Genomic DNA, 26,430 nt, shown 5'->3' with positions numbered 1-26,430 from the left:
TCTAGTCCTCTCTGAAGGGCTCCAGTTCTAGGCAAAAATTTTACATCTCAAAGCAGTACTAGATAAAATGGAATCTAACATTTTAGAAAGGTCGGTTATTTTCCCAATGAATTGGTATCACATGGTGCAAACAGATGTTAAGAAAAAGCCACTATATTATCTACATTAATGTGTTTTGGAGAACTGATGAATATCAGCCATGCTTTCCTGAGATCACATGGGAAATTGTATTAATTAGGATTGGTCAAATATGATTTGATTAAAAATGGCTTTTAGAATTATAAGAATTTTTGTGTGAACATTGTCATATTGGTTGAAGTTTTCCATTTTTTTTAACAATTTGAACCAATTTTTTTTATGCAGGTTGAATGAAACTGGAAAAAGCATTCTCCTCCTTCCTCCCCACCCCACTTTTTTTAAAAATGACTTGGTCTCAATAAAGCTATTACACTGTAACAGATGAGACTTTGGCCTTTCGAGTTAAGAAAATATAAAAAAGAAAGTGTCATCTGAAGTTGTTTGACATTTTGTGACTATTGCAGTGTGCAGTAACCTCAGGGAAATTATGGAATGTGTTTACACACACACACACACACTCCCTCCCTCCCTCCCTCCCTGAAACTTCATGTTAGAGACTGATTTTCTAGGGAACATCTGCTAGGATAACCTCTCAAGTTTTAACTCCCAGTTAAAACTCGATGTGCCATGTTGCGTTTAGAGAGACAAGGTGGGTGACATAATAGTTTTCTGGACCAACCTCTATTGGTGAGAGAAACACGGAGCTCTGTGTAAGCTCAAAAGTTTGTCTTTCTCACCAACAGAAGTTGGTCCAATAAAAGATATCACTTCACTCATGTTGTCTCTCTAATATCTTTGAACCGACATGGCTATAACAACACTGTGTACAACATATTGCCTTTAGTCAATCTTGTTGGTATGAATTAAAAAAATATCATCCTTTTATTATTTCCTTTCCCCAACCTCTACCTACTTGTCTGTCTGTCCTTAAACTGTAAGCTTCTTGGGGTCAGGACAGTTCTTGAATGTCTGCAAAGCACCTAACACAAAACGGGCACTACCATAAACAAATACATAATAAACAGATTTGAGCAATGGTTTAAGTAAAAAGTAGCTTATTAAATTGAACAGTATTGTACTTTTCATAGATAAGGCTAGAAGGGATGACCGTGATCATCTCATCTGACCTCCTATATAATACAGACCATAAAATACATTAACATACAAATCTGTATATCTTCTAAGGAATGAAAACCTGGTCACATTGAAGTTGAAGGAAAAACTCCCATCAACTGCAATGGAGCAAGATTTCATCCAGAGAATTTAGGTAACTGCAATCCAATTATCCTAAGCCTGATCTTTCATGCCTTATGTTCCTTGCCATCAATCATTTCAAAGGAAACTATACTTTTGAGTCAGTTCTTTTCTCCCATTACAGCAGCGTGTCTTTTCCTAGCAGCAGTATAAACAAGTCAAGTCCTCCAAACAGGATGAGATGTTTCTCATTCTGACAGATACTTGCTAGCACCAGCTGGAAAGGAGAAAAGAAGCTTTACAAATAAGAATATGTAAAAACGAACTGGAGGGGAAAATGAAGCCAAGCAAAATATTCATTTAAAAATAGGCTATGTTTTAAAGTTCTGGCTTATTTTTTCTTTTGTTTTTATAATCAGAAGCAAACAGGAAAAAAAAGACATATTCCTGAAAGCAGTGGATATTTGCCAACTTATCTTTGTCATTTCTTTATTCATAGAGTTTTGGAAAACAGTATTCTAAAACAGGTATGATTTTGAGATTTAATATGTTGTCATCTGAGAAGTTTCAGACATATGGAGTTTAGTTGCTAGGTTTGGTTAAAACAAACAGTTTGGAAATTTTGTGGCCCCAGAAAACAAGCTGAATATACCTCTTCATCAATTTGGAGGAAAGTAGTGATAATAATTAGAGTACAGAACTTAAGCATGTATATGGATCATCTGTAAAGTTTGCATATAAAGACCATCTTCCCCACTGTGGGATGATATTCCTTTTAAGTTCATATCTTTAAATTCATAATTTACTGTATGAAAAACATCTCTCTTCCACAATATAAGGAAAGTACAGAAATGAACAGCAGAACTTTGAAATGTTTTGTTGTATTAAGCAGTTAGAATCAATAAATAAACTTGTAGGTTGAAATCCTGGTCCTCTTGACTTTCACCCTATATGAACACAGTATTGGTCAAATCTTCAAAAGCATCGTCTATAGGTATGCAAATAATTACATATACAAAAACTCAGATTTCATTCCCCAACAATCTTTTCACATCTGGTTTGGAATTTAAAAATGTATCCCATTAAGTGAAAGCAGATCACAGTAAAGCTTTAATATAGAAATGAATTTATGTTAAATTGCACAGGAAGGATACATCAAAACAAAGCACTTTAATACATGATTTATTATTGTCCTGCACTTTCAGTATAGCAGGCGGCAATGTAATAAAAAAGGTTTCAAAATTCATTGATTCCATTTCATTTAACCACTCTAAACAAACAACCAGTGTTTTAGAGTTCAGAGAATTAAAATGTTTACTGTCCATTACAAGCAAAACTTTAATATTAACTTTTCAGAGTCTGCTTATTATTCTGCTCTTTTAAATTCTTTAGATACATTCCTCAAGGTAAACAATAAATTTCAATCTGTTTCACAATCAAAATTGATAAGGCCTTCTTAACCATTTTATACCACCTCCACTATTACTTCATTGCAAAACACAATCTTATGTCATACTATAAATATCCATCCATGCACAAAACACAGGGGCCAGAAGTTACACATTAATATTTCATGTAGGCTTCCAATGCTTCCTTTTCCCTCTGCAGGTTTATGGTACATATTAAAAGATATCTTTAGACTTGGTCTACTTGGTCTTAAAATACAAATATACAATATCCATAAGCATAAAAAAGTAAAGCCTAGATTGCCTTACCATTTATAATGAACTGCTAAAATCTTATACATGTACAATATAGCATCATGCTGATTAATATACATATTAGTTAAATATATTAACCAATAGTGGGGATGTGGTCAAGTTTTGCTTTTTGTTTTTGATAAGCAGTTGTTCATGTACAAGTCAAAAAGATTTTTTTAATTTAAGCTTACACTGAATACCTGAACTAGATAAACATCTTTAAACCCTTTTGAGATATTCAAGTTAAACTGGAGTATAACCTGCTGATTTGAAAGAGAATGCAGTTCCTCAGTGGTGGAATTTAAAGATTTGTTATTCTCAAGAAAATGCAAATTACTGAATTCTAACATTCACATTTTCATATGTAACATGTTAATTATTCTGTGTCTTCTAGCTTGGGTTATTCCTTTAGTATGAATTCATCACCATCCATCAGAAACCTCAATGTTGCCATAGATTTTTCTAAATAGGTAGATATACAGTACAAAGTGTAGACAGTGAGACAATTAAGCATGTATATACAGTATTCTGAAAGGCATTTTTGTGACCATTTTAGTAGAGTTTGTAGAAAACAGTTAAGATAGTCACCAGTTCCGCTGATATCACTGTATTGAAAACTTTCAAGCCACATTTTTTTATATTAAACTTGTACTGCTGCATATATTGTACAACAAAAGAAAAATATAGCTCATTCTTTAGGAGTGATACCTAATGAATCACTAAACTGAGTAAGATAACCAGCACAGGGCTTAATTTTCCTGAGGTCTGTAAGAATTTTTAAACAGAATCACAGTGACCAGGCTAAACTGCAAATGTACTGTTTAAGTTTTAAGTATACAGTTTGTACAGAACTTCTGTGCATGGTCATCTCATGACTGTGTGTGTTCACACTGATGTTTCCTCTAAATGACTCGCCACTGCATAATACTTGTATCTTTTCCACCTGTGGAGATGAGATGGGTGTCTTCACACAGAAAATCTACATTAGTTACATGACTACTATGTCCACCATACACATGGCTTGGAGCCTGGAAAATATCAATACAGGATGTTATTACTGCAGATAAATAATAACATTACTGTAACAAATATTTAATTATGTATAGCATTCAAACTACAATTAAATAAAATTGTCACCTTATTTCTATCAATGAAGTCAGATTATTTTAAAATTCAGACTTCTATATTAAAGTGCCAATCCACACTTACACATATAAGTAGTCCCGTTGATTTAACGTTGGGTTTTTTGACAGCAGAGGAACAAAATTTCCCATGTTTGTAAAGGTTTGCAAGATTGTACTCTATTAAAGTAAATATCTTACCCTAAATTGTGAACACGGATAAGAGAAGAGATGTACTTTGCCAAAATCATCCCCTGTTGATAGCAGTTTTCTCTCATGTGATCGACAGACAGCATTGATGTCTGTTCCATCTGAACCTTCTGGCCATACACCTGAAAACATGTAGTGACTAATTTAATATTTCTGCTACACATACAGAACAGAAATGTTAGCTAAATTTTTTGTTATGACATTCATGAAGAGGCCACCTGTTTAAAATCAACCAACCTCCAAATCCCTCAAAATTACTAGTGATTCAGGCTCTGACTCGGAAGACCAAATACTTAACTTTAAACATGCGCATAAGACCCAAAATCTGAATGGCAATGAAGCACATGCATTAGTCCTGTGCTGAACAAGGAGGATGTAAGCAGTGTTTTGCTGAACTGGGGCCTCAGCTGTGAGCCTTCAGGTATTATATCATAATATATGTATACATAAGAGACAACAACAGGAGGTACAATTTTAAACTACTGCTTTTCCCCTTCCCTTCTCCACAATTTACAGATAATGAATGACTTCTTATATAGTTCACAGATAGGAGGCTTTTTAAAAAGGTACAGCCACCAGGTTCTCCTCACTCAAATTCATCCTAAAACCCCACCTGTGGTGTTTACAAGAATTATACCATTAAAAATAATAATAAAGTGACTAATGAACGATCAAGAAGATTTGAGCTTGTTATAACTGAATTATCACATGCTTTTGTTACGATAACCCTTCTTCCTCATCCCAGTCCCCTATTGCTTGTTGGTCTCACATATTATGTCACCTCTAAAATTAGATTGTAAGTTCTTCAGGGGAAGGATAAGGTTTTTGTGTTTGGTCTGTAAAACACTTGCATGCTTTTGTGTGCTGTAAAAATATAATAAAACAGGTTATGGAAAATTAAATTTTCTTTTTATACAGCATTGTGTATAGCTATTTGCTGCTTAAGTTTTTTAATGTTTTTTTGTACTTTAGATTTGATCTACTCCCCTACTCAGCACAGAGGTTGCTTAATCATTTGAGAGAGTCCAATGTTGTAGTCAGGGGTGGTTTTTTGTTTTGTTGAGCATTAAATTATTATGACATTCAGTGTTTAAGAGCAATTCCTTCCCCCCCCCCCACTTATAAATCTGCAATGACTTCAGATATACGGAAAGGAAGTGGTTTCATGTTTTTAATCACTGATATACATTTTATTCTGTATAGCATCTTTTACACAAACTCTCCCAGAACAGTTGAAAGGATTAATGTAAACAATATAATAACAAAGGAAAATACTGATCCCCCAAATTCAATTGACTTCAATGAGACTCTGTACAGGAATATCCCTTTGCATGATCACGATGTAAAAAATAAATAAAGAGACATATGCAAAGGAAAAACAAATGTACTTTCTTCTGGGATAAAATTATGACCGAGGTTAAAGAAATTAAGTTAAGAAGTATAGAAAAGCTGTTCTAGATGCTAGTACTGACAGAGAGAAAGCTTTTGCACCAACAGAGTCAAAACTATATTAAGATAGAGAGCTAGCTAAGGGGAGGAGAGTCTGTAAGACAGGCTGGATAGAGTTAATGGAGGAACTATAGTATAAAAACCATAGATGGCAGTTTTGAATCAAATCCTGAAGTGAACTGGAAACCAATGGAGTTAAGTGGGGGGTGGGGGGGAACACAGTTATCATTTGTTGAGATACATGAAAAAGGCAGCAGATGATTTCTACAAAGCTGATATATACAAATATTACTTAGAGAATCCTCATTTTAAAATATGCATCATTTCGGAATATACGAGCCTTTGAAGCTAAGCACCAAGGCTCAGATTTTTAAAGCTATTTAGCCATTGTTGCACTCAGCATCGTAACACCTAACTGATATAGGAGCCTCAATCTCATTTTCAAAAAGGATTTAGGCACTTAGCCTACATTTCATCAACAGTTGAGGCTCCTAAATCAGTTAGCTGTTGCAATGCTGAGCGCAGCAACACCTAAATAGCTTTAAAAATCTGGACCTAAAACACTAAGGCCTGGTCTACACTACGGGTTTATGTCGAATTTAGCAGCGTTAAACTGAATTAACCCTGCACCCATCCACATAACGAAGCCATTTCGGTCGACATAAAGGTCTCTTAAAATCGCCGCTGTTTAACTGCCCTCCCTCCTCCCAATAGCCTCCTCACCCAGATGCCCAAAAACGTGGTGGGGGGAGGCTCCGGGCACCCAACCATTCCACCCCAGTGGACAGCCCAAGCAACAAAAGGCTGTCATTCAACAAGTTTTGAAGTGGCCTTTTCCTTCCCTCTTACCTTCCTCGCACACCCCACGTGGCATACCTTGTGAGTTATCTCCCTATTTTTATAATCAATTAATAAAGAATACATTGTTTTTAAATGATAGTGACTTTATTTCCTTTGCAAGCAAGCTGTGATCGAAGCAGGGAGGGTGGGTGGCTTACAGGGAATTAGAGTCAACCAAGGGGGCGTGTTTTCATCAAGGAGAAACAAACAGAAGTGTCACACGGTACACTGGTCAGTCATGAAACTGGTTTTCAAAGCTTCTCTGATGCACAGCACTTCCTGCTGTGCTCTTCTAATCGCCCTGGTGTCTGGCTGCGCGTATTCAGCAGCCGGGCAATTTGCCTCAACCTCCTACCCCGCCATAAACGTCTCCCCCTTACTCTCACAGAGATCGTGGGGCACACAGCAAGCAGCAATAACAATGGGAATACTGGTTTTGCTGAGGTCTGAGCAAGTCAGTAAACTGTGCCAGCGACCCTTTAAACATCCAAATGCACATTCTTCCACCATTCTGCACTTGCTCAGCCTATAGTTGAACAGCTCCTTACTATGGTCCAGGGTGCCTGTGTACGGCTTCATGAGCTAGGGCATGAAGGGGTAAGCTGGGTCCCCAAGGATAACTACAGGCATTTCAACATTCCCAGCAGTTATTTTCTGGTCTGGGAAGTAAATCCCTTCCTGCAACCTTTTAAACAGACCAGAGTTCCTGAAGACGCGAGTGTCATGAACCGTTCCTGGCCATCCCAAGTTGATGTTGGTGAAATGTCCCTTGTGATCCACCAGTGCTTGCAGCACCATTGAAAAGTACCCTTTGTGGCTTATGTACTGGCTGCCCTGGTGGTCCGGTCCCAAGATAGGGATATGCGTTCCGTCTATAGCCCAACCACAGTTAAGCAATCTCATTGCAGCAAAGCCATCTAGTATGACCTGCACATTTCCCAGAGTCACTATCTTTGATAGCAGCAGCTCAATGATTGTGTTGGCTACTTGCATCACAGCAACCTCCACAGTAGCTTTGCCCACTCCAAATTGATTACCGACTGACTGGTAGCTGTCTGGCGTTGCAAACTTCCCCAGGGCTATTACCACTTGCTTCTCAACTGTGAGGGCTGCTCTCATCTTGGTATTCTTGCGCTTCAGGGCAGGGGAATGCAAGTCACAAAGTTCCATGAAAGTGCCCTTACGCATGCGAAAGTTTCGGAGCCACTGGGAATCATCCAAAACCTGCAACACTATGCGGTCCCACCAGTCTGTGCTTGTTTCCCGGGCCCAGAATTGGCATTCCATGGCATAAGCCTGCCCCATTAACACCAGGATCTCCAAATTGCCGGGGACCGCGGTTTTAGAGAAATCTGTGTCCATGTCCTCATCACTCTTGTCACCGCGCTGCCATTGCTTCCTTGCCTGGTTTTTCAGGTTCTGGTTCTGCATAAAGTGCATGATAATGCACAAGGTGTTTACAATGGTCATAACAGCTGCGGTGAGCTGAACGGGCTCCATGCTTGCCGTGCTATGGCGTCTGCTTGGGCAATCCAGGGAAAAGGGCGTGAAATGATTGTCTGCCGTTGCTTTCACAGAGGGAGGGTTGACTGATGACATTTACCCATAACCTGCGACAAATTTTTGGCCCCATTTTGGATAGCTACCCACAGTGCACCGCTCGGAATGTCGACGCTTGCCATGCACACCGCCGAATTAATGTGCTTAGTGTGGACACATGCACTCGACTTTATACAATCTGTTCCCAAAAATCAACTTCTGTAAAATCGGAGTAATTTCGTAGTGTAGACATACCCTAACAGTGTCAGGGACTCTCAAACCTTAGCCCTAAGAAGCTGAAATATATGTGGTGGCTGTCCATGCAGAGCGAATAATTTTGTCATCTCAGAATAATACACAGCCAGTCATCTTTGACTCGGTCTTCTCTCTAGACCTGCATGTCAAATGCATATCCAAATCTAGCCACTTCTTCCATGATGTTTCCAAAATTCAACATTTTCTTTCTGTCACTGTTCTAAAACTCTAGTTCAGGCTCTTGGCTGCAATCTCTTCCCTTTTCTGGGTCTCTCTCCAGCATGTTACCCACTCTGTTCCATTCAAAACTTGGCTGCTAGCATAATCTTTCTTGCCTGTTGCTCTGATCACATCATTTTTTTTTTAAATCTTTGCACTGGTTTCCTGTTTCATCATACCAAGTTCAGTATCTTGTCCTCACCTTTTAAGACCCTTCACAACTTTACCCCTCCTGTTTGTACACACTTATCTCTTATTGTGTTATTCTACCACTTCCTCAGCTCCAATGATAACTGTCCTGATTTATCGAATTCTCCAACAACCGTCTCAATGACTTCTTCCACGCTGCCCCTTACATGCAGAATGCCCTCCCTGAATTAATCTGTGAGGCAAGTACCTTCTTCTCCTTCAAATCCCTCCTCAAAACAAACCTGTTCTTTGAGGCCTACAAAAAAGCAGTCAACCACCAATGATGGTTGATCATAGGGGTTTATTTTGTTTATATGTAAAAAAAAAAAATTACAACCCCCAAATCAATGAAACAAGCCAAAACCGTCTGGAACTGGAACACCTTATTTTTGTTGAATTTGTCCTCCTTTTCCTTTCTCTTTTTGTTCATTTCACTCACTTCTTATGAATGTCTCAATTTACACTATCAGCTCTTTGGGGCAGGGACTGTCACTGTTTGTAAAGAACCATGTACAATGGGACTGGATTGTACACTGTTTATACAGCACTTAACTCAATGGAACTTGATCCTGAATGGGGTCTTTGGTGCTGTAGGAATACAAATACATAAATGAAAATTCTCTAATTGTAAAACATGGCTTCTAAAAACAATTGTAATTTGTCATAGCAGGTAGCTTGTGATTGGTTTTCACTTGTGTTGCAAATTAATAATTGTATCTAAAGCTACCAAGAATATTAAATCAGAGGTCTCCTGGATCAAAATAGGAGGACGGATGGTGATAAAAATTGTGCAACAGAAGTTTTATATTTGCACTTTGAAATCTGAATAGTAATGTTTCAAATAAAGATGACAGTCTGAATGTTAGCTAATTGGAAAAGCAAAGAATCATAACTTTGTGAGAGGGAGAAAAAAACAACTTACCAAAAACATGGAATCCTAAAGTACAGGTGTAAGTAACCCATTCTATATCTCTAGTTGCCTCAACACTCACTACTTGTTTACAAGTAGAGGGGATCCCTACAGAAAGAGAAACAAATGATGACATTTTCAGTTTTTAAGCTGCATGGGAGTTGATTTAAGCTAAAAAGTAGCAACTAATTAAAATATATGTTCCAGCCTAGTGATTATATGATCAATTAAAAATTCATTAGCTATCGTACAATCAACTCTGCACAAAGCACAGAAAACCATTGTTACTCACAGTATAAGATTTCATAGTCCCCTGAATTGGACACAAGGTACTGTGAATTAACAGACCAGTCCAAGTGAGTAATGAAGCTGGAATGACCCTATGAAGAGAAGTGTATTGTATTAATTCCAGTAACATAGCATATCCCAGTATATCAATATGTACTATAAAGTATACATGCTTATTTGTTATTCGTGAATAAATAGTAAGGAGGTCACTTACTGAGCATTTGCCAATTCTACTATATTTTCTCCCATTTTCATTAACACCATATATATAGATACAGTTGTCATGGGAACCTATCGCCAAGAAGTTTCCATCTATAAAAAAGTGAATTATAATTATACCCACAATAAAGAATTAAACTAATCTATGAAGTTCTAGTGTGTCATGGACAATGGTCATTGTTCATAAAACTTCTATTAATAAATTTAAAAAAAGCAATTTTCTTCTTCTCCTTGTTTGATGGAATACGATTCACGGCAAATAAAACAGCAGCTTTATATAGCAAATATTGAAGTTAGCTCTCATAAGGAAACTGAGAAAAAAGCCACCCTGAACATGGTACTACATGCACATCTAAGTGGGAGAGCCGATTTCTTCTAAACACCAAGATCTGAAGGGGCAAACAACAGGAAATTAGAGTTAAAGCCTCTGGGTAAAATCCTGGCTCCATCGACTCGGGAGGCTGGATTTCAACTTATGTATCTATACCCAATTTAAATAGATGTGAGGAATTTTAAAAATGAACCCTATATTGCATACAATCACTTCTTTTTTTAACAAGTAAGTAGAGTGTGTCAAACCTGGTGAATAACGCATTACAGACAGCTGTTCATTTCCATCTGTGTGTACAGTGACCAAATCTTTTGTTTCTGTGTCAAACACAAACCACCTGTTGTAAACACAGAAAAAGGCCAATAAATTGCTCAGTAAGGAATGCAAATCTACAGTAGTTTTAATCAACTGTTCATTATGTCAAATGAACAGTCTTCCATATGTTTTGCACTAAAAGGAAAAGAATAGGAAGGGGACATTTTCTGCGTTATTTGTAGCCAACTGAAAACAACTGAAAGTAACATTTTCAACAGTAGATAAACAGAATATCAATCAACTATTGAGGCAGATGTCTACATTCAGATTTTATTATCATTTTACAAATTGTCACTGGTTATATGCAAGTATGATTGATGTATACTTTCGTGTATCTTGTGTATCTTGGACCACATTCTTTAAGGCCCTTTTACAGTATTTGGACATTTAATTTAATTAAATGTAATTTAATTACATTTATATCTACTTTAAAGGCCAGAAAAGTGTAAAGGTGGCTTAGTGTTACTGAGAATCAGGACCACTATATATTAAATAAATAAAAATTAGATCATAATAAATCTCCTATGAGGTGGATTGGGGCTTTGTTATACATTGTTCTCTGGACATGTTTCTACAAATACTTACAACTATTTCACTTTGAAAATCTGCATTTCAATGCTGATTTCAGTTTATTAAGTATCAAAAATAAAGACTGCTCCCAAAACATCTCACTTTTATTTAGATATTAAGGCAGGGGTGGGCAAACTACGGCCCGCGGGCCGAATCCGGCCCATCAGGTCTTTGGAACCGGCCTGCGGGATTGCCCCCTGTGGTGCCGCAGGCCCCGTGCTGCTCTCAGAAGTGGCCGGCACCACGTCCCTGTGGCGGGGCTGGGGAGGAAAAGAGGGCTCTGTGCATTGCCCTCGCCTCCAGGCACCGCCCCCTGCAGCTCCCATTGGCTGGGAAAGGGGAACCGCGGCCAATGGGAGCTTCAGGGAAGGTACCTGGAGGCATGGCAAGGGCAGCACGTGGAGCCCTGTACCTCCCCCCCACCCCAGGGGCTGTGCAGGGACTTGGTTCCGGCCACTTCCCAGAGCGGCGCCACGTGGGGCCAGGGCGGGCATGCAGCCTGCCACTCTGGAGCCACTTTAGGTAAGCAGCGCCGGGCTGGAGCCTGAACCCCTCCTGCACCTCACCCCCCAACTCCCTGCCCTAAGGCCCCTGCTGCACCCTGCACCCCTGCTGCACCCCAACTCCCTGCCTTGAGCTCCCTCCTGAAGTCCGCACCCCTCCTGCACCCCAAGCCCCTTCCCTGAGCCCCCTCATATACCCCGCACCTCTCCTCTGTCCCAATCCCTTGCCCTGAGCCCGTTCCTGCACACTGCACCCCCTCCCACACCCTGCACTGCCTCCTGCACCCCAACCCGCTGCCCCGGCCCTGCATACAATTTCCCCACCCAGATGTGGCCCTCAGCCCAAAAAGTTTGCCCACCCCTGTATTAAGGGAAACATAGAACCAAATAAATTTTGCTTCAATACTTACTAAAACCACGTGTCATCAAATAAAAAGTATTTTAGAATGAAGTGCAAATATTTTAAATATTAGGAGCAAAATTCTGCCCTCAGGTACCCTTGAAGGAAAGGAGGGTTTTGTACTTAAGGCACTTCAGAGTTCTGGGTTCATATCAAGGCTCCGCCACTGATTCCCTATGCGATTTTGCGTCACAGTTCCCTATATACAATGGGGGTAATACTTCTTTTCTCCCTCACCTGTCTCGTCTATTTAAGTTTTAAGCTCTCCTGGCAGACACTGTCTCTTTACTATCTATGTGCTTGTCCAGTGCCTAGCACAATGCGGCCTGCACCAAAATTTGGTTGGGGGCTCTGGACATTACTATGGTAAAAATAATAAAACAGCATGTTAAATTTTCAAGCAAACACCTTTTGTCTTCTCCTGTGCTGTCCCTCACATCTGAGGGGAAGAGCTCCCCATATACATCCACAGAGCTACCTCATTATCATCCTTCAGAACCCTCCTGCAAACTCTCATTAGCTGTTATGCTAACAACAAACAACAACAACAACAACTCCTGAGAATGGTTAGGCGGCTGGTGCACTGCCACCACCGCTTTTCATGCCTACCAGTGCTGCCTCATTGTTTCCTTGTTCTCCCCCATCCGTCTGACTGCATCCATCAGCTGCCTCATGTCTTACGCTTAGACTGTAAGCTCTTTGGGGCAGAGATAGGCTTTCTTGATCTGTATGTGTATAGTGTCAAACACAATGGGGTGCTGGACTAAGGTTGTTAGGCACTATAGCAATACAATAATAATAAACACCACCAACAATACCTTCAGCTCCTGTTGAATTCAACAGGAGGTGAGCATAGGCATCAGAGCGCAGAATTTGGTACGATTCGTTGGAGAAACAAGAATATCAACTTTGATTTGGTGAGATGGACAGATACCCACTGTTGATGGATACCCGCGCTTTTGTTCTTCTTACCTTCCAGTTAGTGTTCCTATTGCAACAACAGACCCTGAAGGATGAAAACCAGAAGACTGTGCTGGATCCTATAAGATTTCAAAGGAAGTATACATTTATAGCAAGAGACAGTAATAGTAAAAACACAATTAAAATTGCTTACTCAGTAACAAACTAAGCCCCCGCAGTCTTTGTGTAGAGTAAACTCCTCTTTTTATATTTGAGGAAAAAACTAGTACATTTGGAAATCCGCTAAAAATTACCTAATGCAGTGTTTCCTATATTCAATTCCACACTGTTTTCCTTTGTGCACAGTCTAACCTAAGATCTATTTGGCAAATAATTTCAGATAAAAAAAATTGAGAAAAAGTTGCTTCTCGACAAATCCCCAAAGGGGAAAGAGGTAAAATTAACTTAATAAATTATCCACCCAGTTCTAATTTAGTTATATAAATGTCTAATCAGTAGATGGTAGTTGTTTACTACCTGAGGGTTGAGCAAGCAGTTTATTTTACTGCTGCATATATCACATGGCATGGAGTGCTGCAGTGGCAAGTCCTGACTTTACCTCTAACAACGCAGAAGGTATCTTTGCAATACCCTGCCAGTTACAAGTCAGTGGAAGTTTGAGTTAAATAATGAACCTGGGTCTCTCACTTTGATGTCTGATATTACAACGTTTTCATTTGCATAAATGTTTAAGCATATTTGATACTATGTTGTTATTATGTATCTGGAGAACCACAATGTTTCACCTGCCATTATAATATCTGAAAAATATGAAAAGTAAGTAGTGGCTTACTAGCTTTATGTCACAATCTACAAAGAATGAGCTGTAGAATTCTACAGATTAGAGAAGAAAACTGAAGCATATAGTGGTTAAATGTTTTGGCAGATTTTTGTCATATCATGTCAAAATTAACATGTATATGAAAGAGCTAAACAGGGAATAAAATAATAGTACCTCAAAAAACCCAAATAATTTATTCATATTTTTATATTCTAGTCATTGCTCATACTGGAGTGAGTATGGCAGACCTGCTAACAGGTTTATCAGTTTGTAATTGCCTTGCCTGTGGTGGCTGGTTCTAAAGAGATTCTCTTTACTTTTAAGAGGCAGAGAGACCTATGTTTTTGCAACTTACAAACAAAATCATATGGATATTAGTAGCTAATATCTGTTGTTTCTATATTTATGTAGTCAAATCATTATAGTAGCCCAAGTGTGCTCAATTTTTCAAGGTTCCTATGACCCAAACAAATGAGCAAATTCTGTGGTATTAAATTCTCCCTTACAAAAAACATGAGTTTAAATAAAGATTTTAATCTCAACAACACACTGCTGGTGAACCATAGTAACAAGAGTATTAAGACAGTCATTGTTATATAGTTCTTTCTAACACAAACAGGCAATAGTATCAAATGAAAGATTTATCCACTCCAGGTAAGAAGCTGAAATTCTGCTTTAATCAAGCAAAGAGTATTGGGATGATTGCCTTATCTTTATAAAAATTTGGCTAGATGGATTTATTTTTATGAGTTCTTGATTTCAATAGACTAAGTTGCTGTTATAGTTAAAATGTACCTCTCTCTCAAAAATCAAAATGACTAGCATGGATTTTCATCTCCCCAGTAATAAGAAAAATAATACTTATTTATTTAGTGCTTTATACCCTCAAAGGACTGTCTGACTATTAAATTAATTCTAGCATTTACTCATAATTAGCCAAACCCTTAATCCTACTTTTGAGATGAGAGCAAAAAATAAACTAAGCTGTACCATGGATTGATCCTCACTCGTCTCTTTTCAGAACAAGGTTAGAAGGTTAAGGACCTGGTTTGCTAGCTAGTGGAACTTGCTGCGCTTCAGAGAGCTCTGAGGAAGAACTTCATCTTGCTAACAGACTACTCAATAGATTATTATGGTGGTACGTTATAATATTCTATTGTCCTTCGCCATCAATACAATGACTTCTAAATGCCCCCTTTCTCAAAATGGGTCCTAAAAAAGGATATTAAGTAAAATTTTAAGTCATTTCACCACGTTAGACCTATTTAATATTCTCATTTGATCTTTTTCTCAAAACAAGAACAAGCAGCTCAAATATACTAACAGTAATCACCAACCTTTTACTGATATATATATAAAAAATACAAGTATATTTTTATACTCAACAGAGTGAGGTATGAGGCACACAGAGTGAGGTATGAGGCACACATCAATATATTCAACTGAATACATGCAGTGACTTACTGATACAATGCTGACATACATTAAAAATACATATGTAGAGAGACCTCATGGATCCACTCTCCACTTCATTATACGTATACAAGTCTAACTAGTGTTATACCACAATGTAAAGAGTTTTTAAATTATTACTATGTGCCATTTCTATATCAATTTAAGTCTGGTTTGAAGTCTGATAAGACCAGAGAGGGGTATATGTTAATATCTTAATAGCCCAGGTCATAGTACAAATCAACTTTAACTTCTCTTAAGGGACTACTAAAATCTATTTCTTCACATTCCTGCACACTCCACTACAACAGGAAGCTTGTTTCCGAAGTTTATTCTTCTTCAAAATGCAAAATCAAAGGCTTAGGTGCCAGTTGTAGCATATATTTCCTTAGAACAGGTTTTCCAGGATCCTCTGTTTTGGTAGTTTGATTTGTAATTGGTCGTGACTTTTTAAAAATACGTTATCACAGTAAGTAAGTTTTTACCTAAAGTATATTGATTAATTTTTTGCCTCTAGGTTACAACCCAACACAATTTCATGTGAGCAATAAGAATTTTGTCTCTCTCAAGAATAACTGTACTGTATCTGTCATTTTGATTTGGCCACTCCAAGGGCCACCTCCAGAGAAGCTTATTTTAAATCTTTGGAAATTCTCTTTCCATGACAAGTACATTAAACAGTACAATAATCAGAAAGGTAGGGAACATGTAATGCCACTGTCATACCTAGAAGGTCTCCATCCTATCTCTCACAATGATTAGCTTTTGATTTTTAAAATCTGGACTGCCACTCTCCTTTTTAAATGGCTTGTTTCTAAGCTTATCTAGTACAGGCCAATTTGTCTTTATCTCCCAGGCACTGAACTGTAAACTTTCTGCAGTGTCCTAGTTCTCACAAGTGTAAAAACAGCTGATATGGTCTCTCCAATCAAGGCGGAAGCTTCCCCTGCCAACATAAATTTAGGTTTGAGAATCTGAAAACTTATGACCTTGGTCAGACTAAATTCTAACTTCCACCAAGTGAATGTGACTCAGCAAGTGTATGTTACTTGAATGGGATCCTGTGTGATGTGCTGTGGCTGAGATTTCAGTGTTAAATGTTCTTTAAACTGAGGCATACCACAGCTGTAATAAACACTCTTCATGTCATCAGACCAGATCCAACATATGCAAAATGATGTTTGTCAATACTCTCATTAGCTTAAACTGTGTTATGTAGTCTAGAAAGATACACAAATGTTATCATGCACAATTGTATAATGAAGAGTTCCAATACATTATGAAAATCTGCAAAATTCAAGTAATATTATTTAATATGTTGTATAGAAAACATTTGAAAGAAAATAAATATGTCACGGTGAAGCACCTGGTACCCTAGACAAAGGGAAAGACATGCCCGGAAACTGGCATCACAGTATTGGATAGGCCAGAACCTCACTGCAGACATGATCAGCAATGTACATATACTTTATGAAGGGACTATCTGGGTACTGAACTGCTACCTTGAAACAACAAGTGAAAACACCTGTTCAACCAAGTCTTCATGTCTCCAGGCAATGTCTCTGAGAAGTTGCATGTAGTAATAAAATTGACTTTTTGAAGACCAAACTAAAACCACACAATTTATGAGTGTGAGAAGGATGCATCTGTAGCATCTCTTACAAGGTATACTACTGTAAAAAAAAAAAATCAGAAAAACAAAGCCATTCTGCAGCAGCCACCTAGAGACAAAAGCCATTTTTCTGAACTAATGAAAAATTATTGCTTATGAAATAGGAACTTATCAAGCAGCAATGCCTCTTCTGTTAGTTTTTCCTCATCAGTCGAGGAAAAATAGATTCCATTGTGAAGGAAAAGGGAGCAGATCCTTTCCCACAAAGAGCCAGGAAGTCAGTGTTCATGCTTCCACACATGTTCCTGCACTACTGTATGTCTGAAGGGATATTTACTCTAAGAAATTTATAAATGCTCCATTTGTAGGAAAGTGATTTAGTTGAGTCAGAGGGCCAAATTCAGATCTGGTGTACATGTGTATAACTGCTTTGGCTTCAGTAGAGTTAAACCTGTTAACAACAGGTCTGAATTTATCTCAGAGTCTTTAGACCAACTATTTGTAGAATTGTTAAGTGACTAAAAAGTAACACATCATGGAGATGGCATTGGTAGTAGAGCCAGTCCTAGGTTATGCAGGGTCTTATGTGAAGTACATTATTCAGATCCTCATTCAGTTTTCTCCCTAGTCACATGAATCCATCGAGATTGCTGACCAGTATACCAGGAGTTAAACAAATGAAAAGGGGAAAGCAGCCAATAAGAAAAGATCTTCAGCACTTGCTTTCTAGTCTGTGACTCCATATTACAGGAGGATGGGATAGGAACAGATAAAGTGAGAAAAGTGAGGAAGGAGACCAGCTGCCTACCCCCTCCCCACCCCAGAGAATCTATAGACAGTCCACTCTAAAACTCAAGCTGTCAGCTGTTTGGAGGGTGGGATAGATGTGTAGGGCCCTATCAGATCACACTGGTAACAAAGGTCTACAGTAGATACTGTTTAGTACTAGTCTAGGAACATTATGGAACTACAGCACAACTGGCAACATACAAATACGTGTTTCCCTTTTGGGCTCAATTCCAGAACCACCGGAGCCAGACATATGGTCTTTCATTCCAGCCAGTTGATGTGTTACAGTTTTTTGACAGATCAATTTCTCAGTACAGATAATCATCAAAGGTACATACTGACCAGTTATTTTTGCCAAGTAAGTGATAGTTATAGCTTGAAGTGGTGGTCTGAAGGATCTATATCTCTTAAAGTCTCCCAAAGAGTTAGAAATTACTAAAATGTATTGCTGGATTACTAGATGTTGACCATGTATTACAACAGTCCTGAGCCTTAAAAAGAACTAGGAGCTAGAAAGCAAGGAACTATGACGTGATCGGAATAACAGAGACTTGGTGGGATAACTCACATGACTGGAGTACTGTCATGGATGGTTATAAACTGTTCAGGAAGGACAGGCAGGGCAGAAAAGGTGGGGGAGTAGCACTGTATGTAAGGGAGCAGTATGACTGCTCAGAGCTCCGGTACGAAACTGCAGAAAAACCTGAGTGTCTCTGGATTAAGTTTAGAAGTGTGTGCAACAAGAGTGATGTAGTGGTGGGAGTCTGCTATAGACCACCGGACCAGGGGGATGAGGTGGATGAGGCTTTCTTCCGGCAGCTCACGGAAGCTACTAGATCGCATGCCCTGATTCTCATGGGTGACTTTAATTTTCCTGATATCTGCTGGGAGAGCAATACAGCGGTGCATAGACAATCCAGGAAGTTTTTGGAAAGCGTAGGGGACAATTTCCTGGCGCAAGTGCTAGAGGAGCCAACTAGGGGGGGCGCTTTTCTTGACCTGCTGCTCACAAACCGGGTAGAATTAGTGGGGGAAGCAAAAGTGGATGGGAATCTGGGAGGCAGTGACCATGAGTTGGTTGAGTTCAGGATCCTGACGCAGGGAAGAAAGGTAAGCAGCAGGATACGGACCCTGGACTTCAGGAAAGCAGACTTCGACTCCCTCAGGGAATGGATGGCCAGGATCCCCTGGGGGACTAACTTGAAGGGGAAAGGAGTCCAGGAGAGCTGGCTGTATTTCAAGGAATCCCTGTTGAGGTTACAGGGACAAACCATCCCAATGAGTCGAAAGAATAGTAAATATGGCAGGCGACCAGCTTGGCTTAATGGTGAAATCCTAGCAGTTCTTAAACATAAAAAAGAAGCTTACAAGAAGTGGAAGGTTGGACATATGACCAGGGAAGAGTATAAAAATATTGCTCGGGCATGTAGGAATGTTATCAGGAGGGCCAAATCGCACCTGGAGCTGCAGCTAGCCAGAGATGTCAAGAGTAACAAGACGGGTTTCTTCAGGTATGTTGGCAACAAGAAGAAAGCCAAGGAATGTGTGGGCCCCTTACTGAATGAGGGAGGCAACCTAGTGACAGAGGATGTGGAAAAAGCTAATGTACTCAATGCTTTTTTTGCCTCTGTTTTCACTAACAAGGTCAGCTCCCAGACTGCTGCGCTGGGCATCACAAAATGGGGAAGAGATGGCCAGCCCTCTGTGGAGATAGAGGTGGTTAGGGACTATTTAGAAAAGCTGGACGTGCACAAGTCCATGGGGCCGGACGAGTTGCATCCGAGAGTGCTGAAGGAATTGGCGGCTGTGATTGCAGAGCCATTGGCCATTATCTTTGAAAACTCGTGGCGAACCGGGGAAGTCCCGGATGACTGGAAAAAGGCTAATGTAGTGCCAATCTTTAAAAAAGGGAAGAAGGAGGATCCTGGGAACTACAGGCCAGTCAGCCTCACCTCAGTCCCTGGAAAAATCATGGAGCAGGTCCTCAAAGAATCAATCCTGAAGCACTTGCATGAGAGGAAAGTGATCAGGAACAGCCAGCATGGATTCACCAAGGGAAGGTCATGCCTGACTAATCTAATCGCCTTTTATTATGAGATTACTGGTTCTGTGGATGAAGGGAAAGCAGTGGATGTATTGTTTCTTGACTTTAGCAAAGCTTTTGACACGGTCTCCCATAGTATTCTTGTCAGCAAGTTAAGGAAGTATGGGCTGGATGAATGCACTATAAGGTGGGTAGAAAGCTGGCTAGATTGTCGGGCTCAACGGGTAGTGATCAATGGCTCCATGTCTAGTTGGCAGCCGGTATCAAGTGGAGTGCCCCAAGGGTCGGTCCTGGGGCCGGTTTTATTCAATATCTTCATAAATGATCTGGAGGATGGTGTGGATTGCACTCTCAGCAAATTTGCGGATGATACTAAACTGGGAGGAGTGGTAGATACGCTGGAGGGGAGGGATAGGATACAGAAGGACCTAGACAAATTGGAAGATTGGGCCAAAAGGAATCTGATGAGGTTCAATAAGGATGAGTGCAGGGTCCTGCACTTAGGACGGAAGAACCCAATGCACAGCTACAGACTAGGGACCGAATGGCTAGGCAGCAGTTCTGCGGAAAAGGACCTAGGGGTGACAGTGGACGAGAAGCTGGATATGAGTCAGCAGTGTGCCCTTGTTGCCAAGAAGGCCAATGGCATTTTGGGATGTATAAGTAGGGGCATAGCGAGCAGATCGAGGGACGTGATCGTTCCCCTCTATTCGACATTGGTGAGGCCTCATCTGGAGTACTGTGTCCAGTTTTGGGCCCCACACTTCAAGAAGGATGTGGATAAATTGGAGAGAGTCCAGCGAAGGGCAACAAAAATGATTAGGGGACTGGAACACATGAGTTATGAGGAGAGGCTGAGGGAGCTGGGATTGTTTAGCCTGCAGAAGAGAAGAATGAGGGGGGATTTGATAGCTGCTTTCAACTACCTGAAAGGGGGTTCCAAAGAGGATGGCTCTAGACTGTTCTCAATGGTTGCAGATGACAGAACGAGGAGTAATGGTCTCAAGTTGCAGTGGGGGAGGTTTAGATTGGATATTAGGAAAAACTTTTTCACTAAGAGGGTGGTGAAACACTGGAATGCGTTACCTAGGGAGGTGGTAGAATCTCCTTCCTTAGAGGTTTTTAAGGTCAGGCTTGACAAAGCCCTGGCTGGGATGATTTAACTGGGAATTGGTCCTGCTTCAAGCAGGGGGTTGGACTAGATGACCTTCTGGGGTCCCTTCCAACCCTGATATTCTATGATTCTATGATTCTAAAGCACATTAGCAAACTTGAACAGATCTAGTGCAGTGTAATTGAAGAATGGCTGATGCAGTACAGAAGCAACAGACAGAAATCACTAATTCATCATAATTAAGGAAGCAAAGGCTCTGAATCTAAAGTAAGTCCATGGACAGGATGACTAGAGCCAATACATGTAGGCTGCAGGTCCAGGGAAGCACAGAATCTGTATTCAAAGTACCACTTTTAACACTTGTTACAGATGTTCAAGGGCTTTTGGGTATGTCTATACCAGAAATGTAAGTCGAGCTGTTATTAAGTCAGCTTACAGCCACCGCAGTAATTACTGCAGTTGTGCATGTCCACACTACCCTCTTAGAGTCAGTGGTGCGCGCCCTTACCAGGAGCGCTTCCACCGATCTAAGAAGGCCAGTGTGGGGAGCTGAAAGCCCAGTCTCTCAGCTCCACTGGCAGCTCCCTGCCAGGAATCCAGCTGCCCCACAGGCTTGCAGGCTCCTGGTGGGCTGACCCTCCCCTCTGCTCCCCATTTTCCGTCGGGAGCAAGGGAAGCCACTCAGGGCTTCTCCCCTCCCCGTACCTCTTTGGGAGCCGGGGGAAGCAGCCTGGGGCTTCTTGCCCCCGGGAGCGATCTCTGAAGCCACTGGGGCTTCTTGCCACAGTTCCCAGCTGGGAGGGGGGGTCCAGCCGCCCAGATAGCCAGGAGAGCTGGGGGCAGCTGGGCTCTAGCTGCCTGGCTTTCTTGTCAATTTTACATCCTGATGATGTAAGGGATACTGCATTGCCCTAACTACACAACATAAGCCTTATGTCTCTCATGGAGGTGGAGTTATTATGTCGGTGAAGTAGGGCTCTTAGGGCTTGTCTACATTACCTGCTGGATCGAGGGGCCACAATCAATCCAGCGGGGGTCGATTTATCGCATCCGCCGAGCGCTCTCCTGTCAACTCCGGTACTCCACCAGGGCAAGAGGAGCAGGCAGAGTCGACGGGAGAGCACCAGCGCTAGACTAACCGCAGTGAAGACACCACGGTAAGTAGATGTAAATATGTCGACTTCAGCTACGTGAATAACTGAAGTTGTGTAACTTAGATCAATCTCCCCCCCAGTGTAGACCAGGCCTTACATCGGTGTGAGGAAGGCTGTAGTGTAGACACTGACATAATTAAGTCACCATAAGCTGCCGTATATTGACCTGTGTAGTGTAGACCAGCTCTTTGTTAATGGGGTAGTTTTCACTTGAGAGCTTGGGTGGCTGATGGAGAATCCATGCCAGATTTTTTTAATTTACTTTATATGTTACTGTTGAACTTTTCCCCTTTATGGAAGGTGTTACAGATATGGCCATTTCCTGCCATGTCACTAAAAAACCTTAGTGTCTTAAGGTTACGTATTCGTGTGGTCCTGGAATGGGATAGTATATAACCTTTGGGGGAAGATGTGATGTGAGGGCTGGGAGTTCAAAGGACATACTGAAAATTTTGCAGCCAAAATGGACTTTTGGGACAATAACTGTTAAGTGGATTTCCTGGGATACCCTAGGGAGAGGTTAATGCAAATTACCCAACTCCATTTATGCAAACACCTAGCACATTGAAGCTACACTCTGAGGGGAGGGTCTTTGTCTGCTGTTTACCGGTCACCAAAGACCAAGATCAAAGGCTCCAAGCTGTATAAAGAAACAGCTTCTTTACCTGCCTTTGTTATAGTTCTGAATCTAAGACAGTTATGAACTTGTAATCACAGGGAAAACCCAGTTGTAGGTTTTGAGGGACTGACAACTCCCAGAGCCCAAGGCTGGAGTTGGGGTAATCTCTGGTAAGCTTTTTAGCATGTGTGTAGGTTCTTTTATTGTTTTTAACATGTTTTTTTCTGTAATGCTTTCACCTTCAGAATAAATGTGCTCATTTATAAAGGACTGTGTGGTAATTTATAACTGCTGGCAATTGCTTTGTTCATAGTCTTCGGAGAGAAAGCAAAGAGCAGATGCTGGCCTTTTAGGCCGTCTGGCTTGCTGGGAATATCACAGTGTAAATCAGAAAGCTGTGCAGCCTTACCACCCCGGTCAGAATGCAGAGAGACATGGGTCTCTGCCCAAGAGAGGTGACAGCTGGGATCCAGTAATCTTTAAGTGGGTGCCCTAGGTGGATCGTGGAGGGGGAATGCAAGTGTAGTTGCCCTGACCTGTGAAAGAGGGCAAGCAGAGAAAATTGAGAAGTAGCTTAAGTCACCACATGACATTATATGGCTCATATGAAGAATCTACTCACTGTTTACTGTAAAAAGAGGATTATAAATACAGACTACTGGTGGGTTTCCATAGCTGAGGAGCAGAATCTTTAGCTTGTGTCCTATAAACAGCACTAACCTCCCTTTAGTGATATCTATCTAGATAGTTGAAAAGGAAACAAGCTATACCAGGCATTAAAAAAGGACTAAATCAGTACCTATTTCTTCTTTTAAGTGCTCAAAAACAGATACATTATAACATAACTAATATGAGTTCCCAAATGCAGAATTAGGTGACCTAACTTATATGTACAAGTAAGAAATTTAGACCTTGCATTAATATACTCCCTCAATATCCATATAACAAAAGTTGCATACCAGAGAGGGGAGGAGGGTAGAAATGAGCCTGAAGACTTAGGGCTTGTCTACACAATGGGGTAATGTGTGCTATAGGGGTGTGATTTCTAAAGTGCACTAACATGTTGTGGCATTAACTGATCTGTGTAGGTCCTGCTGCTGTGTACTAAACATTCTTTAGTGCACTTAGCATTACGTAGCAGGGTCTACACAGACCAAGTAATGTGCAACACGTCAGTGAGCTTTAGAAATCACACCCCCATAGTGTGCATTGCTGCTCCATATAGACAAGTAATTATTTAGGCTGTGTACATCTGCCACTTCTCAAAAATGATAAAAGGCCAAATGTCTGCCAGTTTCAGTTTTGTGACTTTCTTCTGAATAAAATAAGTGCCTAAAGCACAGTATACTTTTTGTATTATACAGCAGCCAAGTTAGCTTTGGGTTAGAGAAAGGGTCAGTGGTTTAGAATATTTGGCTTAACACTGCTACAGGTTTTAGAATTATACAAACATTTTCAAAAAGTTAAATTATATACTATCTCACTGATTCTTCCCCTCCCATTATAATCTAACAAAAACATTTTTTAAAAAATTAACTTATTTGAAAACCTTTATTCCATGAAAGAGAAGAGTGTGAGCTTAATAGTATATACCTCTATAATTTTGTTCCAGACAGGACGATGACTGGTAGCATCCCAGAGGGTAATGTGTTTGTCATGTCCACAAGTGAAAAACTGAGGTTTAGAGGGATGGATAGCTAGTCCCCATAGCTCATCAGTGTGACCCTATACAAATACAAACAAAGTTTCTTCAGATGATGGACAATAACATCCAAGTTAATGAACCTTTAATGAAGTTTAATTCTTTCCCAATTAACATGATTAAAATTAGCTTACTGTATAAATAAGCCTTCAGAAATTCTGCTCAGTTTGGATATGTACTAATTTTATCAGATTCTTTATTGCTGAAGTCACTGTGCTAGTAAATTAATTAAATAGTTCTGTATTTTCCTAACATTAGACAAGTTCTGTTATTGCACTTACAACTTTTAAAACATTAATGCTTTTTATTAGTTTGCAAGGAAACAGCTCACCTGGGTAATTGGAAAAAAGTCTCCTGATAGAGTGCCTTGCAGAACAAAGTTCCTAGTAGTGCCTATCAATACAACATCACCTTTCCCTTCTGCTACTGTTCTTATCGGACCAAACTGCTCTGGAATCTGTGATCATAATAGATAAATGGACTGGTAAATGGATAAATGGACTCAGATGGTACAAAATGGTTTCTCAAGTGTTAATTTGTTTTTTTTTTAAAGTATTTATTTCAAGATATATAGCCTTACAAATAGATTTTTTTAAAGCAGTCACACAGCTCTGAGTGTTGTCAAATACAGGGCTATACAATTTAATATAAAATAATATAGGACACCATAGGGCAGATACTCAGCTGGTGCAAATTGTCATAGCTCCACTGACTTCAACAAAGCTATGGTAATTTATATAACATTACACAAAAAGGCATCTACACTAATGGGACAAAAAATCTGCACAACTAAAACCAAGTAAGTCAGCAAATGAAAACGTTATGTTTCTTATAGCAGTTAATTCAGCCACATTTTATAAACTATGAAACATTAATATTGGATCAAGTCTTTTTGTATACAAAATCCTTTTCTTTTTTAAAGAAATTAAAAATCACTAAGCTGTTCTTGGAGGTACTGACAGGTTCTGCATAAGTTCTGTATAGCATCTATTGCTTCTGTAAGTGTACACTCCTTTAATTGCACCCAACTTTCAGCTTCCTAGAAGACGCCAGTGCAATCAGGTGCGTAGAACTCAACAGTGTGGAAAATGTGAGTAGAATAAGTGATTTAATAATAAGTCATTATAAAAAAAAACATTATGGGGGGGACTGACTGAGAATAACTGAGCAGGAAGTCTGACCATTTTCAGTGGTCAAAGACAGGGAAAGCCCAACAGCTGGTGTTCTTACTTGATTTAGAAAACTGACACACTACCCAAGTTGCCAATGCATGTGCAATGCCTCTACAGTATCTAGTACAGTAACTCCTCACTTAAAGTCGTCCCGGTTAACGTTGTTTCGTTGTTACATTGCTGATCAATTAGGGAACATGCTTGTTTAAAGTTGTGCAATGCTCCCTTATAACGTCATTTGGCAGCCGCCTGCTTTGTCCACTGCTTGCAAAAAGAGCAGCCCATTGCACCTAGCTGGTGGGGACTTGGAACAAAGCTTGGACTGGCAGCCCCCCCATCAGCTCCCCGTTCCCCTAAGTTCCCTGTGTGGCAGCCGCCCAGCAGGCTATCAATTGCCAGCAGTTCAGCTGTCCCTCCCCCCACTGCCATGTGCTGCTCTTGCCCTCTGCCTTGGAGCTGCTCTCCAGAGCCTCCTGATTGCTGAGCTGGGGGGGAGGGCTAATGTCAGGGTGGCCCCCTCCCCCCTGCTCCTGCACCTCGCTTACCCCACCTTCCATAGAGTAGGGGGGACACACGACAGGGCTCAGGATGGAGGGAGCTTCCTGGCAGCAGCTGCCGTCCCAGCTTGCTGATTAACTTAAAAAGGCAGTGTACTTAAGAGTGAGGTCAGCGAACTTAAAGAGGCAATGTGCATCTCTCTC

The 26,430-nt window shown here is 40.3% G+C and overlaps 1 protein-coding gene across 4 annotated transcripts in view; it reads right to left on the bottom strand.

Moving 5' to 3' along the window:
• Positions 1-2,045: 2,045 nt before the first annotated feature.
• The window catches only part of EML1 (EMAP like 1), a 200,070-nt gene continuing 175,685 nt past the window's right edge, over positions 2,046-26,430 (bottom strand). For all 4 annotated transcript variants that reach the window (XM_073349634.1, XM_073349633.1, XM_073349636.1 and 1 more), the window contains exons 14-22: positions 24,889-25,014; positions 24,449-24,580; positions 13,303-13,370; positions 10,791-10,879; positions 10,207-10,304; positions 9,997-10,084; positions 9,717-9,812; positions 4,295-4,425; positions 2,046-4,000 (exon numbers count right to left, since the gene is read on the bottom strand). In XM_073349634.1, coding sequence (XP_073205735.1) covers positions 3,875-4,000; positions 4,295-4,425; positions 9,717-9,812; positions 9,997-10,084; positions 10,207-10,304; positions 10,791-10,879; positions 13,303-13,370; positions 24,449-24,580; positions 24,889-25,014 — 954 coding nt within the window. In that variant the 3' untranslated portion in view covers positions 2,046-3,874. The remainder of the gene's footprint in view (positions 4,001-4,294; positions 4,426-9,716; positions 9,813-9,996; positions 10,085-10,206; positions 10,305-10,790; positions 10,880-13,302; positions 13,371-24,448; positions 24,581-24,888; positions 25,015-26,430) is intronic.

The sequence above is a fragment of the Lepidochelys kempii genome, chromosome 6 (assembly GCF_965140265.1).
Source record: "Lepidochelys kempii isolate rLepKem1 chromosome 6, rLepKem1.hap2, whole genome shotgun sequence".
Classification (NCBI taxonomy): domain Eukaryota; kingdom Metazoa; phylum Chordata; order Testudines; family Cheloniidae; genus Lepidochelys; species Lepidochelys kempii.
The sequence above is the reverse complement of the archived record's forward strand: the minus strand, read 5'-3'. Positions and strand labels throughout refer to the sequence as shown.